Source organism: Colletes latitarsis, chromosome 8, assembly GCF_051014445.1.
Source record: "Colletes latitarsis isolate SP2378_abdomen chromosome 8, iyColLati1, whole genome shotgun sequence".
NCBI classification, from domain to species: domain Eukaryota; kingdom Metazoa; phylum Arthropoda; class Insecta; order Hymenoptera; family Colletidae; genus Colletes; species Colletes latitarsis.
In genome coordinates, this window is record NC_135141.1 from 16,021,962 (window position 1) to 16,037,078 (window position 15,117).

Consider the following 15,117-nt stretch of genomic DNA (forward strand, 5'->3'; position numbering starts at 1 on the left):
CGTTCAGAATTGTTTATCAAAGTGAAAAAGTTGATATACAGGGTGTTCGGGCACCCCTGGGAAAAATTTTAATGGGGGATTCTAGAGGCCAAAATAAGACGAAAATCAAGAATATCAATTTCTCGACTGAGGCCTCGTTAAAAAGTTAACAATTAAATTGGAAAGTTTCAAATCGTTCTGGAAAAATTATTTTTGGTTGCGGGGGTCAATTACAATCATTTTTGGTGAATAGTCATATTCCCGAAATCCTACTCATTTCCTAGAAAAAAATTCGAGAAGGTGTGAAATTTGTCGACAAAATTAAAAAATTTCAAATCGTTCTGGAAAAATTATTTTCGGTTGCAAGACTCGATTACAATCATTTTTGGTCATTATACATACCCCCGCAATCCTACGCATTTTCGAGAAAAAAATTCCTTACCGAAAATATAATTTCAAGCCAGATTTGTTTCCCGAAATTTCATGCGTATCTTTAAAACACCATAACTCCTGAACAGATTGGGCGATTTTAATGTTTAAAAAAGCAAACTACGCGTATTTTGGTGGAGAATATGTACAAATCGCAAAAATATTCGGAAAGTTGGTCCTTGACCCCGAAAAACGAGAAAAACCGCATAAAAATGGTCCAATTTTCAAACAGCCATAACTCCTACAATATTGAATATATTTCAATGAAACTTTTTTCTAAAGTAGAGCTCATGGGTACCTACAAAAAAGTATTACACAACTTTACTATAGGGCGTCAAACAAAATTATTAAAAGTGAAAAAGTAATTTTTAAGAATAATTGACAGGGGATAGGTGCTTGAATTTTTCAACGAAAAAACAAAATTTTAATTAATTTTTAAAAAAATATTTTTGGCTGCAGGGGTCAATTACAATCATTTTTGGTGAATAGTCATACTCCCGAAATCCTACTCATTTCCTAGAAAACAATTCGAGAAGGTGTGAAATTTTTCGACAAAATTAAAAAATTTCAAATCGTTCTGGAAAAATTATTTTCGGTTGCAGGGATCAATTATAATCACTTTTGGTCAATAGGTATGCCCCCGCAATCTTAACCATTTTCGAGAAAAAAATTCTTTACGGAAAATATAATTTCAAGTCAGAAATGCTTCCCGTAAATTCGATGCGAATCTTTAAAACACCATAACTTCTGAATGGATTGGACGATTTTAATGTTCAAAAAGCCAAACGCCGCGTATTTTAATGTAGAATGTGTAGCAATGATAAAAATATTTGAAAAGTGTTTCCTTGACCCCGCAAAATGAGAAAAACCCCATAAAAATGGTCCAATTTTCAAATAGCCATAACTCCTACAATATTGAATATATTTCAATGAAACTTTTTTCTAAAGTAGAGCTCATGGGTACCTACAAAAAAGTATTACACAACTTTACTATAGGGCGTCAAACAAAATTACTAAAAGTGGAAAAGTAATTTTTATGAATAATTGACAGGGGTAGGTGCTTGAATTTTTCGACGAAAAAACAAAATTTTAATTAATTTAAAAAAAAATATTTTTGGCTGCAGGGGTCAATTACAATCATTTTTGGTTAATAGTCATATTCCCGAAATCCTACTCATTTCCTAGAAAAAAATTCGAGAAGGTGTGAAATTTGTCGACAAAATTAAAAAATTTCAAATCGTTCTGGAAAAATTATTTTCGGTTGCAAGAATCGATTACAATAATTTTTGGTCATTATACATACCCCCGCAATCCTACACATTTTCGAGAAAAAAATTCCTTACCGAAAATATAATTTCAAGCCAGATTTGTTTCCCGAAATTTCATGCGTATCTTTAAAACACCATAACTTCTGAACGGATTGGACGATTTTAATGTTTAAAAAAGCAAACTACGCGTATTTTAATGTAGAATATGTAGAAATTATAAAAATAGTCGAAAAGTGTTTCCTTGACCCTGTAAAATGAGAAAAACCACATAAAAATGGTCCAATTTTCAAATAGCCAATACTCCTACAATATTGAATATATTTCAATGAAACTTTTTTCTGAAGTAGAATCCATAGCTACCTACAAAAAAGTATTAAACAACTTTACTATAGGGCGTCAAACAAAATTACTAAAAGTGAAAAAGTAATTTTTAAGAATAATTGACAGGGGGTAGGTGCTTGAATTTTTCGACGAAAAAACAAAATTTTAATTAATTTAAAAAAAAATATTTTTGGCTGCAGGGGTCAATTATAAGCATTTTTGATGAATAGTCATATTCCCGAAATCCTACTCATTTCCTAGAAAAAAATTCGAGAAAGTGTGAAATTTTTCGGCGAAATTAAAAAATGTGCAAATCGTTCTGGAAAAATTATTTTCGGTTGCAGGGATCAATTACAATAATTTTTGATGAATAGACCTACCCCCGAAATCCTACCCACTTTCTAGAAAAAAATTCTAAGTAATTTTAGTTAGTAACTTTAAATGTTAATAACTTTTTAACGAAGCCTCCATCAACAAATTAGTATTCTTGATTTTCGTCTTATTTTGGCCTCTAGAATCTCCCATTAAAATTTTTCCCAGGGATGGCCGAACACCCTATATGTACTGCTTTCTTTAACTGGAGCGCCTAGAATAGTGCACTCATGCCCCAGAATACTCGAGCGCAGCAGTTAAAAGATTAACTGCATACCTTTGTTTAATAATGAGCTGCATACAAAATGAAATGGTCAGAGGAATTTATATTTAATCGCTGGAATCGCAAAATGTAACGGAATTCGTTAACACGACAAGTGAACGCACAGTTTCTCGAACATACATTTAACGCGTCAACAAAAGAGTTACAAACAGTAGCATTTGCGTTTGCTGTTATCTGTAAATTGCAATGTAACACTCTCTACCAATCTCTTTATAAATTAATTTTCTATAACTTTTATTCGAAGAATTTTTTTAAAAGTTAACAATGTGTAAGTTTCTATTAAACACTGCAAGAAAATTAGCTTTTCTAAAACAAGAGAGGCGTATTTAAATGGCTATAAACCAAAATACTTTTTATAAATTCAGTCAATAAGCATTGATATCAAGTTTGTATCCTATTTTCCTATTTAAGTCTTTTAAAATAGCTATTTTGCTGTTGTCCTCGGGGCATTAAAAAATATAAGAAAAGAATTGCTACTTTGATTATTACAGGAGTTTTCAGCTCCCATTTCTTGAAATTATCGAGGATCTACTTGTAGTCACTTTGTTGTTTTCTATTTTAATTTCCCACTTGCCTATAAGCAACGCAGTATTGCCTATTCGACAACGCAAATTCTAGCAATATGATTCTAATTACACGTGAATTCTATTTTTCTTGCAATTTTTCGTAGTCGAAATTTTTGCTGGAAAAGACGGTTGTTGGAAAATATATGTATATGAAATACTTTGGAAGATTTGTAGCAGAACTAATCAGGAAAGTCACTGAAGAAATTGTGGATATGGCAAGTAAAGTGGGCAATAAAATTTTACGGCACTATAAATTCTGACGGCATTCAAAAACTAATAAACAACACGTCAGAAGAATTAACAGAAAATATTCGAAAAAGAAAAGAACAGAATTAAAAGGGTTTCCAGACTGAAAGGACGTGCGGGAAAAATTAGAAAAAGAACCCCTGCAAAGGACTCATCGGTTGACGTTGCACATTCTTTCGTGTTATTAAAGTGTTTGTGTTATAGTTAACAGTTATTAATTTATTTAGTTTAAAGAGTTAAAAAAATAAGATATGCATAGAGCGACGAGACAGAGTCTTGGTCGCCCTAGAGAAATGGCCAATGAAATGGTTTCTCCGACATACTATTTGATTGAGAACAATGGGAGTTTAATATAACGTCAAAGGAACGTAAACCAGTATATTCGTAATAATTTAGATACATTCATCGATAATAGTAAAAATTACTGAAAGAAAAATTGAATGCAAGAAGCGGTAGGACAAAAACGTCCGAAAGACTGCAGCAGGTTTAATCCACGCGTACTGTGCTCCGAATTACACGTCGAACGGCGGGAAAGTTGGTAGAAAAAGAAAAGCGCGGGAAGCTAGTGGATCAATTACGGTCTTTCGGTGTCGAACAGGGGCTCTCGACAGGAAACAGAAAAAACTTTGCTCATAAGAGCCCGACGTCGCCCACGTTCCGATCAGAATTGAATAAAATAAAACGAAACATGTTCGGCTTGTGACGCGTTTGGATCGAACACGCTCGACCGGAACGTGACACGCGGAAGGACGTGCAAACGAGTAATTCGAGAATGGCGCAGGATATCGTTGCCACGGCTCATTATGCGGACAAATCTGACCCCGATCTCCGATTGTAATAATCTTCGTCACAATGAGAGCTACGTCGTGTGTTAGATGGCCCAGTTGCCAGCGGGCCGGCCCTGAATGTCGGCGACGCTGTCTTATACCGATCGGTGCAGCAGAAAATAATGATCCTCCAGCTTAAAAGCCGCAGGAAACTATATGCGAGCGCGGCACGAAACGTCTTGCCAGGATATCGTGTTAAGCGTCAAGCGTGCGTTCCGTCTTCACGGGACTCGAGGGCCACTGTAACTCGATTGCCAACTGATCGACACTCGCACGGGGCCCTTTTCTCTCACAGGCCCAACATTTACCATTTTTGCCAATTCTGCGGTTTAGTAGCTTCGGTTTTCTTTTCTAATGCAAGTTTCAGCGCAGCGTTTGTCACAAATGACCAACGATGAAGTATCGTTTAACACTCGAACGGCGATCCCTGGGTCTCTTTAGACCCATATCTTATACAGGGTGTTCGGCCACCCCTGGGAAAAATTTTAATAGAGGATTCCAGAGGTCAAATCAAGAACACCAATTTGTTGATGGATTTGGATTTAAAGTTCAGCCCGTATTGAATTTTTTTCTCGACAATGCGCATGATTTCGGGGGTATGTCTATTCACCAAAAATTATTGCAATTGACCCCCGTAACCGACAATAATTTTTCCAAAACGATTTGAAATTTTTTTTTTCTGTCGAAAAATTTCACACCTTCTCGAATTTTTTTCTAGAAAGTGGGTAGGATTTCGAGGGTATATCTATTCACCAAAAATGATTGTAATTGACCCCCGCAACCGACAATAATTTTTCCAAAACGATTTGAAATTTTTTTTTTCTGTCGAAAAAATTTAAGCACCCTGTCGATTTTTCTTAAAAATTCGTTTTTTATTTTTAGTAATTTTGTTTGACGCTGTATAGAAAAGTTGTCTAATACTTTTTTGTAGGTACCCATGAGCTCCACTTCAGAAAAAAGTTTCATTGAAATATATTCACAGTTGTAGGAGTTATGGCTGTTTGAAAATTGGACCATTTTTATGGAGTTTTTCTCGTTTTTCGGGGTCAAGAATCAACTTTTCGGATATTTTTGCGTTTTGTACATATTCTCCACTAAAATACGCGTAGTTTGCTTTTTTAAACATTAAAATCATCCAATCCGTTCAGAAGTTATGACGTTTTGAAGATTCGCATAGAAAATTCGGGCAGACATTTCTGGCCAGAAATTATATTTTCGGTAAGGAATTTTTTTCTCGAAACTGAGTAGGATTTCGGGGGTATGTCTGTTGACCAAAAATGCTTGCAATTGACCCCTGCAACTAAAAATAATTTTTCCAAGACGATTCGAAAGTCTTTTTTTTTCTGTCGAAAAATTTCACACCTTCTCGAATTTTTTTCTACAAAGTGGGTAGGATTTCGAGGGTATATCTATTCACCAAAAATGATTGTAATTGACCCCCGCAACCGACAATAATTTTTCCAGAACGATTTGAAATTTTTTTTTTTCGTCGAAAAATTTAAGCACCCTGTCGATTTTTCTTAAAAATTCGTTTTTTATTTTTAGCAATTTTGTTTAACGCTGTATAGAAAAGTTGTCTAATACTTTTTTGTAGGTACCTATGGGCTCTACTTTCGAAAAAAATTTCATTGAAATATATTCACTATTGTAGGAGTTATGGCTGTTTGAAAATTGGACCATTTTTATGGAGTTTTCCTCGTTTTTCGGGGTCAAGAATCAACTTTTCGGATATTTTTGCGTTTTGTACATATTCTCCACTAAAATACGCGTAGTTTGCTTTTTTAAACATTAAAATCGTCCAATCCGTTCAGAAGTTATGACGTTTTAAAGATTCGCATGAAAATTCGGGGGACCATTTTAGGCTTCAGATTAGATTTTTGGTAAGGAATTTTTTTCTCGAAACTGAGTAGGATTTCGGGGGTATGTCTGTTGACCAAAAATGCTTGCAATTGACACCTGCAACTAAAAATAATTTTTCCAAGACGATTCGAAAGTCTTTTTTTTTCACCCAAAACTTTCAGCACTTACTCGAATTTTTTTCTCGAAAGTGGGTAGGATTTCGGAAGTATGTGTATTCACCTAAAATGATTGCAATTGACCCCCGCGACCGAAAATAATTTTTTCAGAATGATTTGAAATTGTTTAATTAAATTTATTAATAATTTTTTAATGAAGCTTCAGTCAAGAAATTGGTATTCTTGATTTTCGTCTTATTTTGGCCTCTAGAATCCCTCATTAAAATTTTTCTTAGAGGTGGCCGAACACCCTGTATTTAAACTTGTAACCTACAATAATGTAGAATATTTGTTTTACCCACTTGCTAGAAGACACAAGGATCTTAATTTTGTCCTAAATAGTTTTTAGTTTTATTAAAAGAATATTATTAGATCCTTGCTCTTAAAATACCAGTGAAATATAAACAATCATAGGCTGCATAATGAATACCAGAAACATTAACGTTTTAGAAAATAGAGGAAAAGAATGAGTGAAAATAAGTGTTATCTGGGTCCAACAAGACCCACCGACCGCCGGACGAATGTTAACAAGGTATTCCCATTTGGAGACGTCGATTTTAAACAATTTTTAAAATAAAGAATTATCATATAAATATAGAGGACTTTAAAATTTTTCCCATGAGTTTAGTTATTCTTCACGGTGCAATTTTCATGTAATTATTACTATCGAATCGATGAATCTTCAAATTTTTCATACATATTAAATAAAGGTTTCTTTATCGTGTGAATCAAAATTATGTTAATATTTGTAATAGTCTTTTATTTATCATCTAAAGAAGTAAACAATTCTATAATTTTTTACTTTATACATCCGCCATTTTGTCAAGAAAAATTTTTCTTTGCTTCGTTTTGGTTCAGATAATAGTGACTGATCTATAGATTAATATCTTTTATGAATGTTTTATTTCGAGTAAATACAACAACGTCAATCGTTTAATTTAAAGTACCATATTGAAGAAAATATGCGATTATTTATATAACAATATGGATAATAGCATAAAAAATTATCTGTGTTAACTCTAAACATGACCAAATATGTACGCACAGTTTCAAGATTATTCATCTATAATTATAATAAATATTTTATACCAATTATCTGTCTAAAAACGATGGCTACCAATGTGAATACCTCATTAAGGCGTAACTAACTCTTCAAAATTATGATTTTTAAACAATTGGAAGAGAAAAACGATAAAGGTCTAGAATTTCCATATTCTCTGAATCTGAATTTTCTGGAATGAAAAAAAGTTTCTAGAATTTTCAAATTTTCTCACAATCAGTTCCACTTCTAAAGCGTCGTATGTTTTTATATGGGAAACGTTGTTTCAAAGCTGTTAATAACGATTATACTAACGAATTTCGAAATTGGTACAAATGTTTAGGGAAACACAATGTGTTTGCTGAGCTAATTTTGTAATACCATGGTTTATGTTCCTCGTATTGCTGTTTACAAAGAGGGTGACAGTCCACGGAACTGTTTGAATGTTTTAGTGAACTCAAACAGTATAATAACTGTCAGCCGATGTATTTAAAAAAGTGCAATTATATATAAAATTCTAAATATTCTTGATAACTTCATATACAAGTCAATTTATCTTAATGTGTACATTGGACTTTTTAATTGCAATGATTTGACCGCCTATACTAACTTGTTTAGACAAAAACGACAGATCTTCATATCTGGAATAAATGAATGAGATCTTGTAGTGTAAACTATAATGATAATAAAAAGACAAAAAGAAAATTATTTGTTTAAAAAGACGTAAGAAGATAATAAGAGGAAAAGATAGCTGAGAAAGAGGAAGGGAACAAAGAAACTTGCTTTTGAATAAGCACGAGGTCGACCTTATCACCCTTTATTCAAGAAATAATGAACACAAAAAAGGAATTCATAACATTTAAGATTCAAGTTCATTAACTTGAAATTTTGTCAAGTTTAACAAATTTAATCACCACTAGGATCACATCTTCGTTAACTCTTGGAATAAAAAAGTAAGTTTCTTCTTTTTACTTTTTCCTTCTTTCATTTCATTATCGTTATTATTCACGCTGGAAAAATCTCATTTATTCGGTTTAAATATTTGTGTTTGATAAACAAAGAGGCCCGTAATACGAACGGTAGAAACGTAATTGAGAAGTCCAATATACGCGCTACGATAAATGGACATTTCTCGCTCTATACGCGCCCAGATCACCAATTAACCAAACATGACATTTACATAATTATTTGACGGAGCAAACAATAACATGTTTTTGGTATGCGTACGTAAAGTTGATAGATCGGTAATTGAAATCAGCTGCCCGAGCTATTTGTTTAATTTCCTATTGAATATTACGTTTGAGTTAATCCGCGGGACGCTTAAACACCGGCTGCTGCGAGGTTAATCATTTTAAGTAGTTTCAACTCGTTTTATTATGCGAAGGGTGCTCGGGAGATTGCACTCGAAGCAGAGTTTCCGCGAAAAAATTGGCGAGCCGAGTGCTCGCGTTCCCCACAATATCTGCTGCTCATTTTTTAATCGCGCAAATAAGAACAGCTTAGGGATAGAAAGGACCCCTTTAACGTAGAACAAACGTCATAAATCTTCTTTAGACAATGTTAACAAGGGACGACCCGTCGGATTAGATTGCTCTTATTAACAACTATATTCCGCTTTTACGTTCGCGAAACTTAATTCCAGCAATTCACTTAGTATTCGCTTAACGGTTCATCCGATCAATCCGCGAGCTTCGTCTAACGCTTCAGTCGAGCGGGTTAACCGGTTTTAAGTAAAATTAGATTTTTAATCGTTCCGGGGCACCGGCGACGAAAGGATTCAAATTTGTTCGACGAAATTTCATTAGGCGCGCGGAGAAAAGAATTTCGTGTGTTCCATTCTGCCAGACAAAAAGCGGACTCGGTGGTAATTTTTACGAGCACTTTTCGTACATCAGTCTGTGGCAAGGAAGGTCACAGTGCGCTTCAAGTACGCTCCTACAGACACACCCAGTGTTAACACTTAACTACGTGACCTAGTGTCCCCGTCGTTGCACAACGAAAGCAAAGCATAAAAACACACACACACAAACAAATCACACGGAATGTATGTGGAAATAAATAGGACAATCAGAACCGAGGGAGTGACATCTTTCGTCGGTGGCCACGTTCGAGCCTATCTATCCTCGCGACGCTGCTGGAATCGAATTGCTTTCGATCCTCGAGTTCCCCATTCATATTGTAAATTGCGAATCAAGAACCGTCGAGCGTACAACGATCGAATGACGTTGCTGATAAATGTGTGAATATTTAAAAATCGAATAAAAGTCTGGTACGCGCGTTCCTTTAGTCGCCAAGTTAATGATACAAATGAAATCAAGGGGATTTCTAGGGGGGAGTCTAACGGTTACACGAACACGGATCGAACGCGAAATTTTCCAAGAATCATGTTACGGATAATACGTCGAAAAAGAAACAGTTACGTTGGAAGATGAGAAACATCAAGGGAGACAAAGAACAAAATCGAAACTTACAGCGTGTGACGAGCCTGTTGTTGGTCTGGCTTGGGGGCGGAATTGCAGGCGGCGGGGGTGGTTGGGAGCTCAAATCCTCGAAGTTTATGATTTGCAAGCAGACGTCGTCCACCTCGCTCCTTATCAGTGCTATCACTTCGCTGCACAAGAACTTGGTGCCTGCAACAAACAATTCGCAAATTCGATTAGTATACATGCGCGTTGCGATACTTTGCATAAATATCGTGTCCCACGGATTTAACAAACCGATTTCCTCTCTGTAAGTGTAACTTTCTCTCTATCTCTTTAACCTCTTTGGGTCTGGTTTCTATACGCGAACTTTAAGATTATTTCTTAATGTAAAATAATCTTCTAAATTAATAAACGTTATACAGGGTGTTCGACCATCCATGGCAAAAATTTTAATGGGAGATTCTAGAGGCCAAAATAAGATGAAAATCAAGAATATCAATTTGTTAATGGTGGCTTCTCGATTTATTTAAGTATTCTTCAAACTCGCGATTTACATATTCGGTCCCATTATCACTCTGCAAACATTTAATGCGCTTTCCCATTTGATTTTCCACCTTGGCCTTGAACCTCAGAAATTGCTGGAAAGCATCACCACTTTTCTTCTTTATGCAGTAAATTTCCGTGAACCTTGAACAATCGTCGGTAAATGTTATGAAATATTTCAAGCATATATCGCATTCCAATTTATAATCCCTGAAATTTAGATCTGGTATGATACCTTGACGGATCAGTTGGGCAATATCCTTTACATTCAGATGTCCCATGGTTTGATGCCACTTCTCTAGATTATTAAGATTACAGGTTACTTGGTTAACCTCTAAAACAGAATTATTACATAAATAATATAAATATAATCCAATCCTATTTGCTCTTAATACTGTTCGTCCTTCCTGGTTTAAAACTGTGGCTCTTTCTTTATTAAATACGACCTTCGTACCTTTTTGGGTCATTTTACTGACCGATAATAAATTCATCCTTACATCTGGCACATACAGTACTTCTTCGATGGTTATATTATTTATACCACCCTGACCATCTAACGTCTTCAACTGTGCCCTTCCTTTGGCTTGGATCTCAACAGATTCTTTGTTTGCCAGATTTAATTTTCCTACGTCGCATGTTTTCATTTCCATTATTTTGTCAGCATCATTGCAGATATGACTGGTGCAACCGCTATCTAAACACCACAGTGATTTCTTATTAATATTTCTATTCTCTATTGCATTATACACATTTCCATCTTTTGTCGACATAAGCAGCGTGTACTTTTCCTCCTTGTGGCCAGAATAAGATGATGGATGTCCTTTAACATCCATCCTAACTCTGCAATCAACTGCCTTGTGCCCCATTTTGTTGCAGCGGTAGCATCAGTTTTAGTAGTATCAGATTTATAGAATTGAGGCTTCATAGGTTTCTTACCTGATTTATGAAAGGCTGCGTTAGCACCAGGTAAGTACACTTTGTCTGAATTACTTCCTTTAATATCGCACTGTTCCATAATTTTTATCCTCAATGTCTCAGGATCAGGCAATTCATCGTGTGATTTTATGGCACACCTGAAATTTTCAAAAACAGCTGGCAAGCTATACAACAGTATCACTGCTATCAAATCTTCATGAATTCAAACTTCCATATCCCTTAACCGGTCAACTACATCAAAGAACTTTTTGAGATAGTCTCTGATGTTTTCACTTTCTGACATTTTATTTAAGATTAAGTGTGTAATATTAGCATTGCCTTTTTAGCAGGCCCTTTAGATTGATACGTCTCACCCAATTTTGTCGACATGTCTCTCGAGGTTCTGCAATTCTTTGCCACATTTACCTGTGCAGACGAAATAGCCAATTCTATTTCCAATCGAGCCTCTTCATCCTTTTCAAACCACGTTTTATGCGCTGCAAGTTCTTCTTGTCTGCGTTCGGCACTAATCACAGGTTCCTTGATACTGTCTTCTACGTACGCCCGTAATTTCTTTTTTCGTAGAATTGCACGCATATGAATCGCCCACGATTCATAATTATCTCTTCCTAAGTGTTCTATTTTTGATTCCATGTTCACATTCACTGATTTACCTTTTTCAATTAACACGTGGCTTGTGGGCCTATAACCTATTAAAAACAGCTTATTAAAACAGTTCGTCCGTTACATCGTCTCGACAAAACCATGATCGTCACATGTTAACAAGTCAAGTCGAACGGGGAAGAACCTCGCGCGACGTTGCCGCCATCGGCCACAGCCCGCCAACATTGCCGGCATACATATGCACATCTTTAATACTTTTAAAAGTGTCATTTCGTTCATACAAATCTCACCGCAGAACTTTTGAATAAGGAGGGTGTTGAATAAAAACACATGTAACATTACTCGGTAAAGCAAGAATTTGAAGATAATTTTATCTTTAGATCTTTCAAACACATAATTTGTAATATTTTCTGCTTAAGAAACATCGCAAGTATTAGGCAAAAAGTATTAAGGGGGAACCTCATGTAAATGGCCTGTTTTTCAAGAATTTTTTGTGAAAAATCTAATGCATAGATTGATTTAAAATTTTAGGTATCATTTATTAATATTATAATGTAACATGAGTATTTTTTTTAAGCCGTAATTGTTAATAAGGACGGTACAATGGCGACTTGAAAATGGCATTTTGTAAATGCGCCGTGCAGCGTACAGGTTTCAAAAATGATCCGAAACCAAAAAATTAAGATGGATTCTTTAGTTTATGGAAGAACGCTCAGCATGACGTTTTTCTTTTGTTAAAATTTGCAAAATTGCAAAAATGGCGAAGTTATGAAGAAAAGAAGGATTTTTTTGTTATGAATAATTGTTAATATCAGTGTTTTAAATACAAAAATAAAAAATCGGAGCTCGTCATGCTGAGGCCAATTATTTATAGAATATTTGTGCCAAGTTTCATAAAGATCGAGTGATTAGTTTTTGAGCTTTGTTGCACGGCGTGCGAAATTTTGCGTTTCGAGAAAAACGCGTTTAAAGTTTGAGTAATAGAAAAATCGTGAAAAATTCGTAATTCATTTCAATTTACCGTGGTTTTTTACTAATCTACGATTCCAGGGCCATGAAACAGATCTTCCTCTTCTTCGAAAAGTTGTGATTTAGCCATTTTTTCTTTTTTTAGAGAAGCGTGAGTCTCTTTTGTGCAATGAAGACTGCGGCGCTACTGCTATTTAATACGGCGTTTATTTTCACGATCAATGAATGTTTTACTCTGCTGTCCAATTACTATACTGAGCTCTTGCATTATTTGAAGGACGAACGAAAATCCTTCGTTGAATATGCCGGCAGCCAAAAAAGCAGTTATTTCAATAATTTTTATGCGACAATTGAAATGCTTAGGAGCTAAACGCCAAATGATGGCGTTAAAGCTCTCGTTAGCATTTTGTGTATGGCCACCTAAACATCTCGTGAGAAATCTTTGTAAATTGGACAAATATGTTTTTGCATATCTTCGTGTAATGGAGGTGGATGGTAAAATTCTTGTCCCAAGGCCTATGCAACGCACCACTTACACCACGAATCGGTACCAGGAGAACAGTCGTCGTGCTGCAGTTTTTTATTTGTTGAAGACAGATGATTTTGCACTTATGGACTCATATTCACTGTTGATTACACGGTCTCTTGGAGTTACTTCTATATTTCTTCAATGTCTGTTTCTAAGCGTTCTGAGCGTTCCGAGCTGCTTCTTTCGTAAAAGTCTTTATTCGACCGCCAGCAAAACGCTCGCTTCTCTTTCCGAAATCGACACCTCATATCTCTAAAACCTAAACATCCGTCGCCCGACTGCGGTGATCGCTTATACAACCATAAGACCAAGTGTTCGACGAGCATTCGACTACCCGAGGCGCTGCGCCCAATACAACTATTTACTTTATTTTTAAAATAAGGTACAAGGAAATCTCTGATCAGTTTCTAACTTTTTTATCGTATTCCTGAGGAAATTTCCTATCAATTTAACCAAAACAAAAAAAATGCTCAAAAATCTCATTTTACATGAGGTTCCCCCCTTAAGACTAAAATAAGGCGTTGTCGAATCGATGTTATTTCATTAATTTTTCCAATAATAATTCCCTAGGTACTCGAAGAGAATATAAGTTTCATTAGTATACTTATTTGTTGAAATAGGTGTCATTCAAAGGGGACCTCAAAATAATGGTCGAAATGTTATTATTTTAACTTATTATTATTTAATTTTCTTTGTACCTTGAAAGTATTTAATCACAATGTTATGAAATTTAATTTAGTAACTTTTATAAATGAATTATTCAAGATATTCAGTTTTTGAAAATATTTGACGAAAGAGTGGAGTGATATTGACAGATATTCTATTTTGTTGAAAGTATTTTAATCCCTTTCCCCATTGTATTTTAGTAGTAGTTTATTCGATGACTACTGTATACAGAACATTACTGCTATTAAGTTTAAAAATGAAAAGGAAGAATTTCTTGCCATAAAAGGTACAGTTAATAGTTTCGCTTGTTAAAAACGAGAAAACTGGAGATGTTCAAAAATAATATCGGAAAGCTTCTGCAACAACGTTGCCAGCTTTTTTTGTTGCATATGGAATTTTGCCCGAAGGTTTGCTGACCTCTGACACAGATCTACGAATATGCAAAACTTGAAGTAAATCTATATGGGCGAGAGACGGGAGTTTCGTCGATTATGAATAAAACATAAATATATTTATAGTCGATTGAACATTCATCATTTATTATAGTGCTTTCTACCCATATATGGGTCTTCTTCGGTAGATTTTTTTTCAATGTATAATAATTTTAGAAAAATACATTAATAAATAGTACTTCCAAGGTAGTATCTACGAAAAAATCTTGATGTTATTAAGTCTAAATAAAATTTCTTAATTATACAGGGTGTTCGACCACCCTTGAGAAAAATTTTAACGGGGGATTCTAGAGGCCAAAATAAGACGAAAATCAAGAATTTGTCGATGGAGGCTTCGTTAAAAAGTTATTAACAATTAAATTCGAAAATTTCAAATCGTTCTGAAAAAATTATATTCGATGTGGGGGACAATTACAATCATTTTTGGTGAATAGACATACCCCCGAAATCCTACCCACTTTCGAGAAAAAAAATCGGATAAGTGCTGAAATTTTTCAACGGAAAAAAAAAATTTCAAATCGTTCTGGAGAAATTATTTTCTGTTGCGGGGGTCAATTACAATAATTTTTGGTTATTACACATATCCCCGAAATCTTGCGCATTTTCGAGAAAAAAATTCAGTACGAGCGAAACTTTAAACGTTAATAACTT

General features: G+C 34.8%; 1 protein-coding gene across 12 annotated transcripts in view; it reads right to left on the reverse strand.

Annotated features, from left to right (window-relative positions):
• Positions 1-15,117, reverse strand: part of Sei (potassium voltage-gated channel seizure) — a 414,656-nt gene that overhangs the window by 283,132 nt on the left and 116,407 nt on the right. For all 12 annotated transcript variants that reach the window (XM_076772055.1, XM_076772051.1, XM_076772048.1 and 9 more), the window contains one exon: positions 9,817-9,975. In XM_076772055.1, coding sequence (XP_076628170.1) covers positions 9,817-9,975 — 159 coding nt within the window. The remainder of the gene's footprint in view (positions 1-9,816; positions 9,976-15,117) is intronic.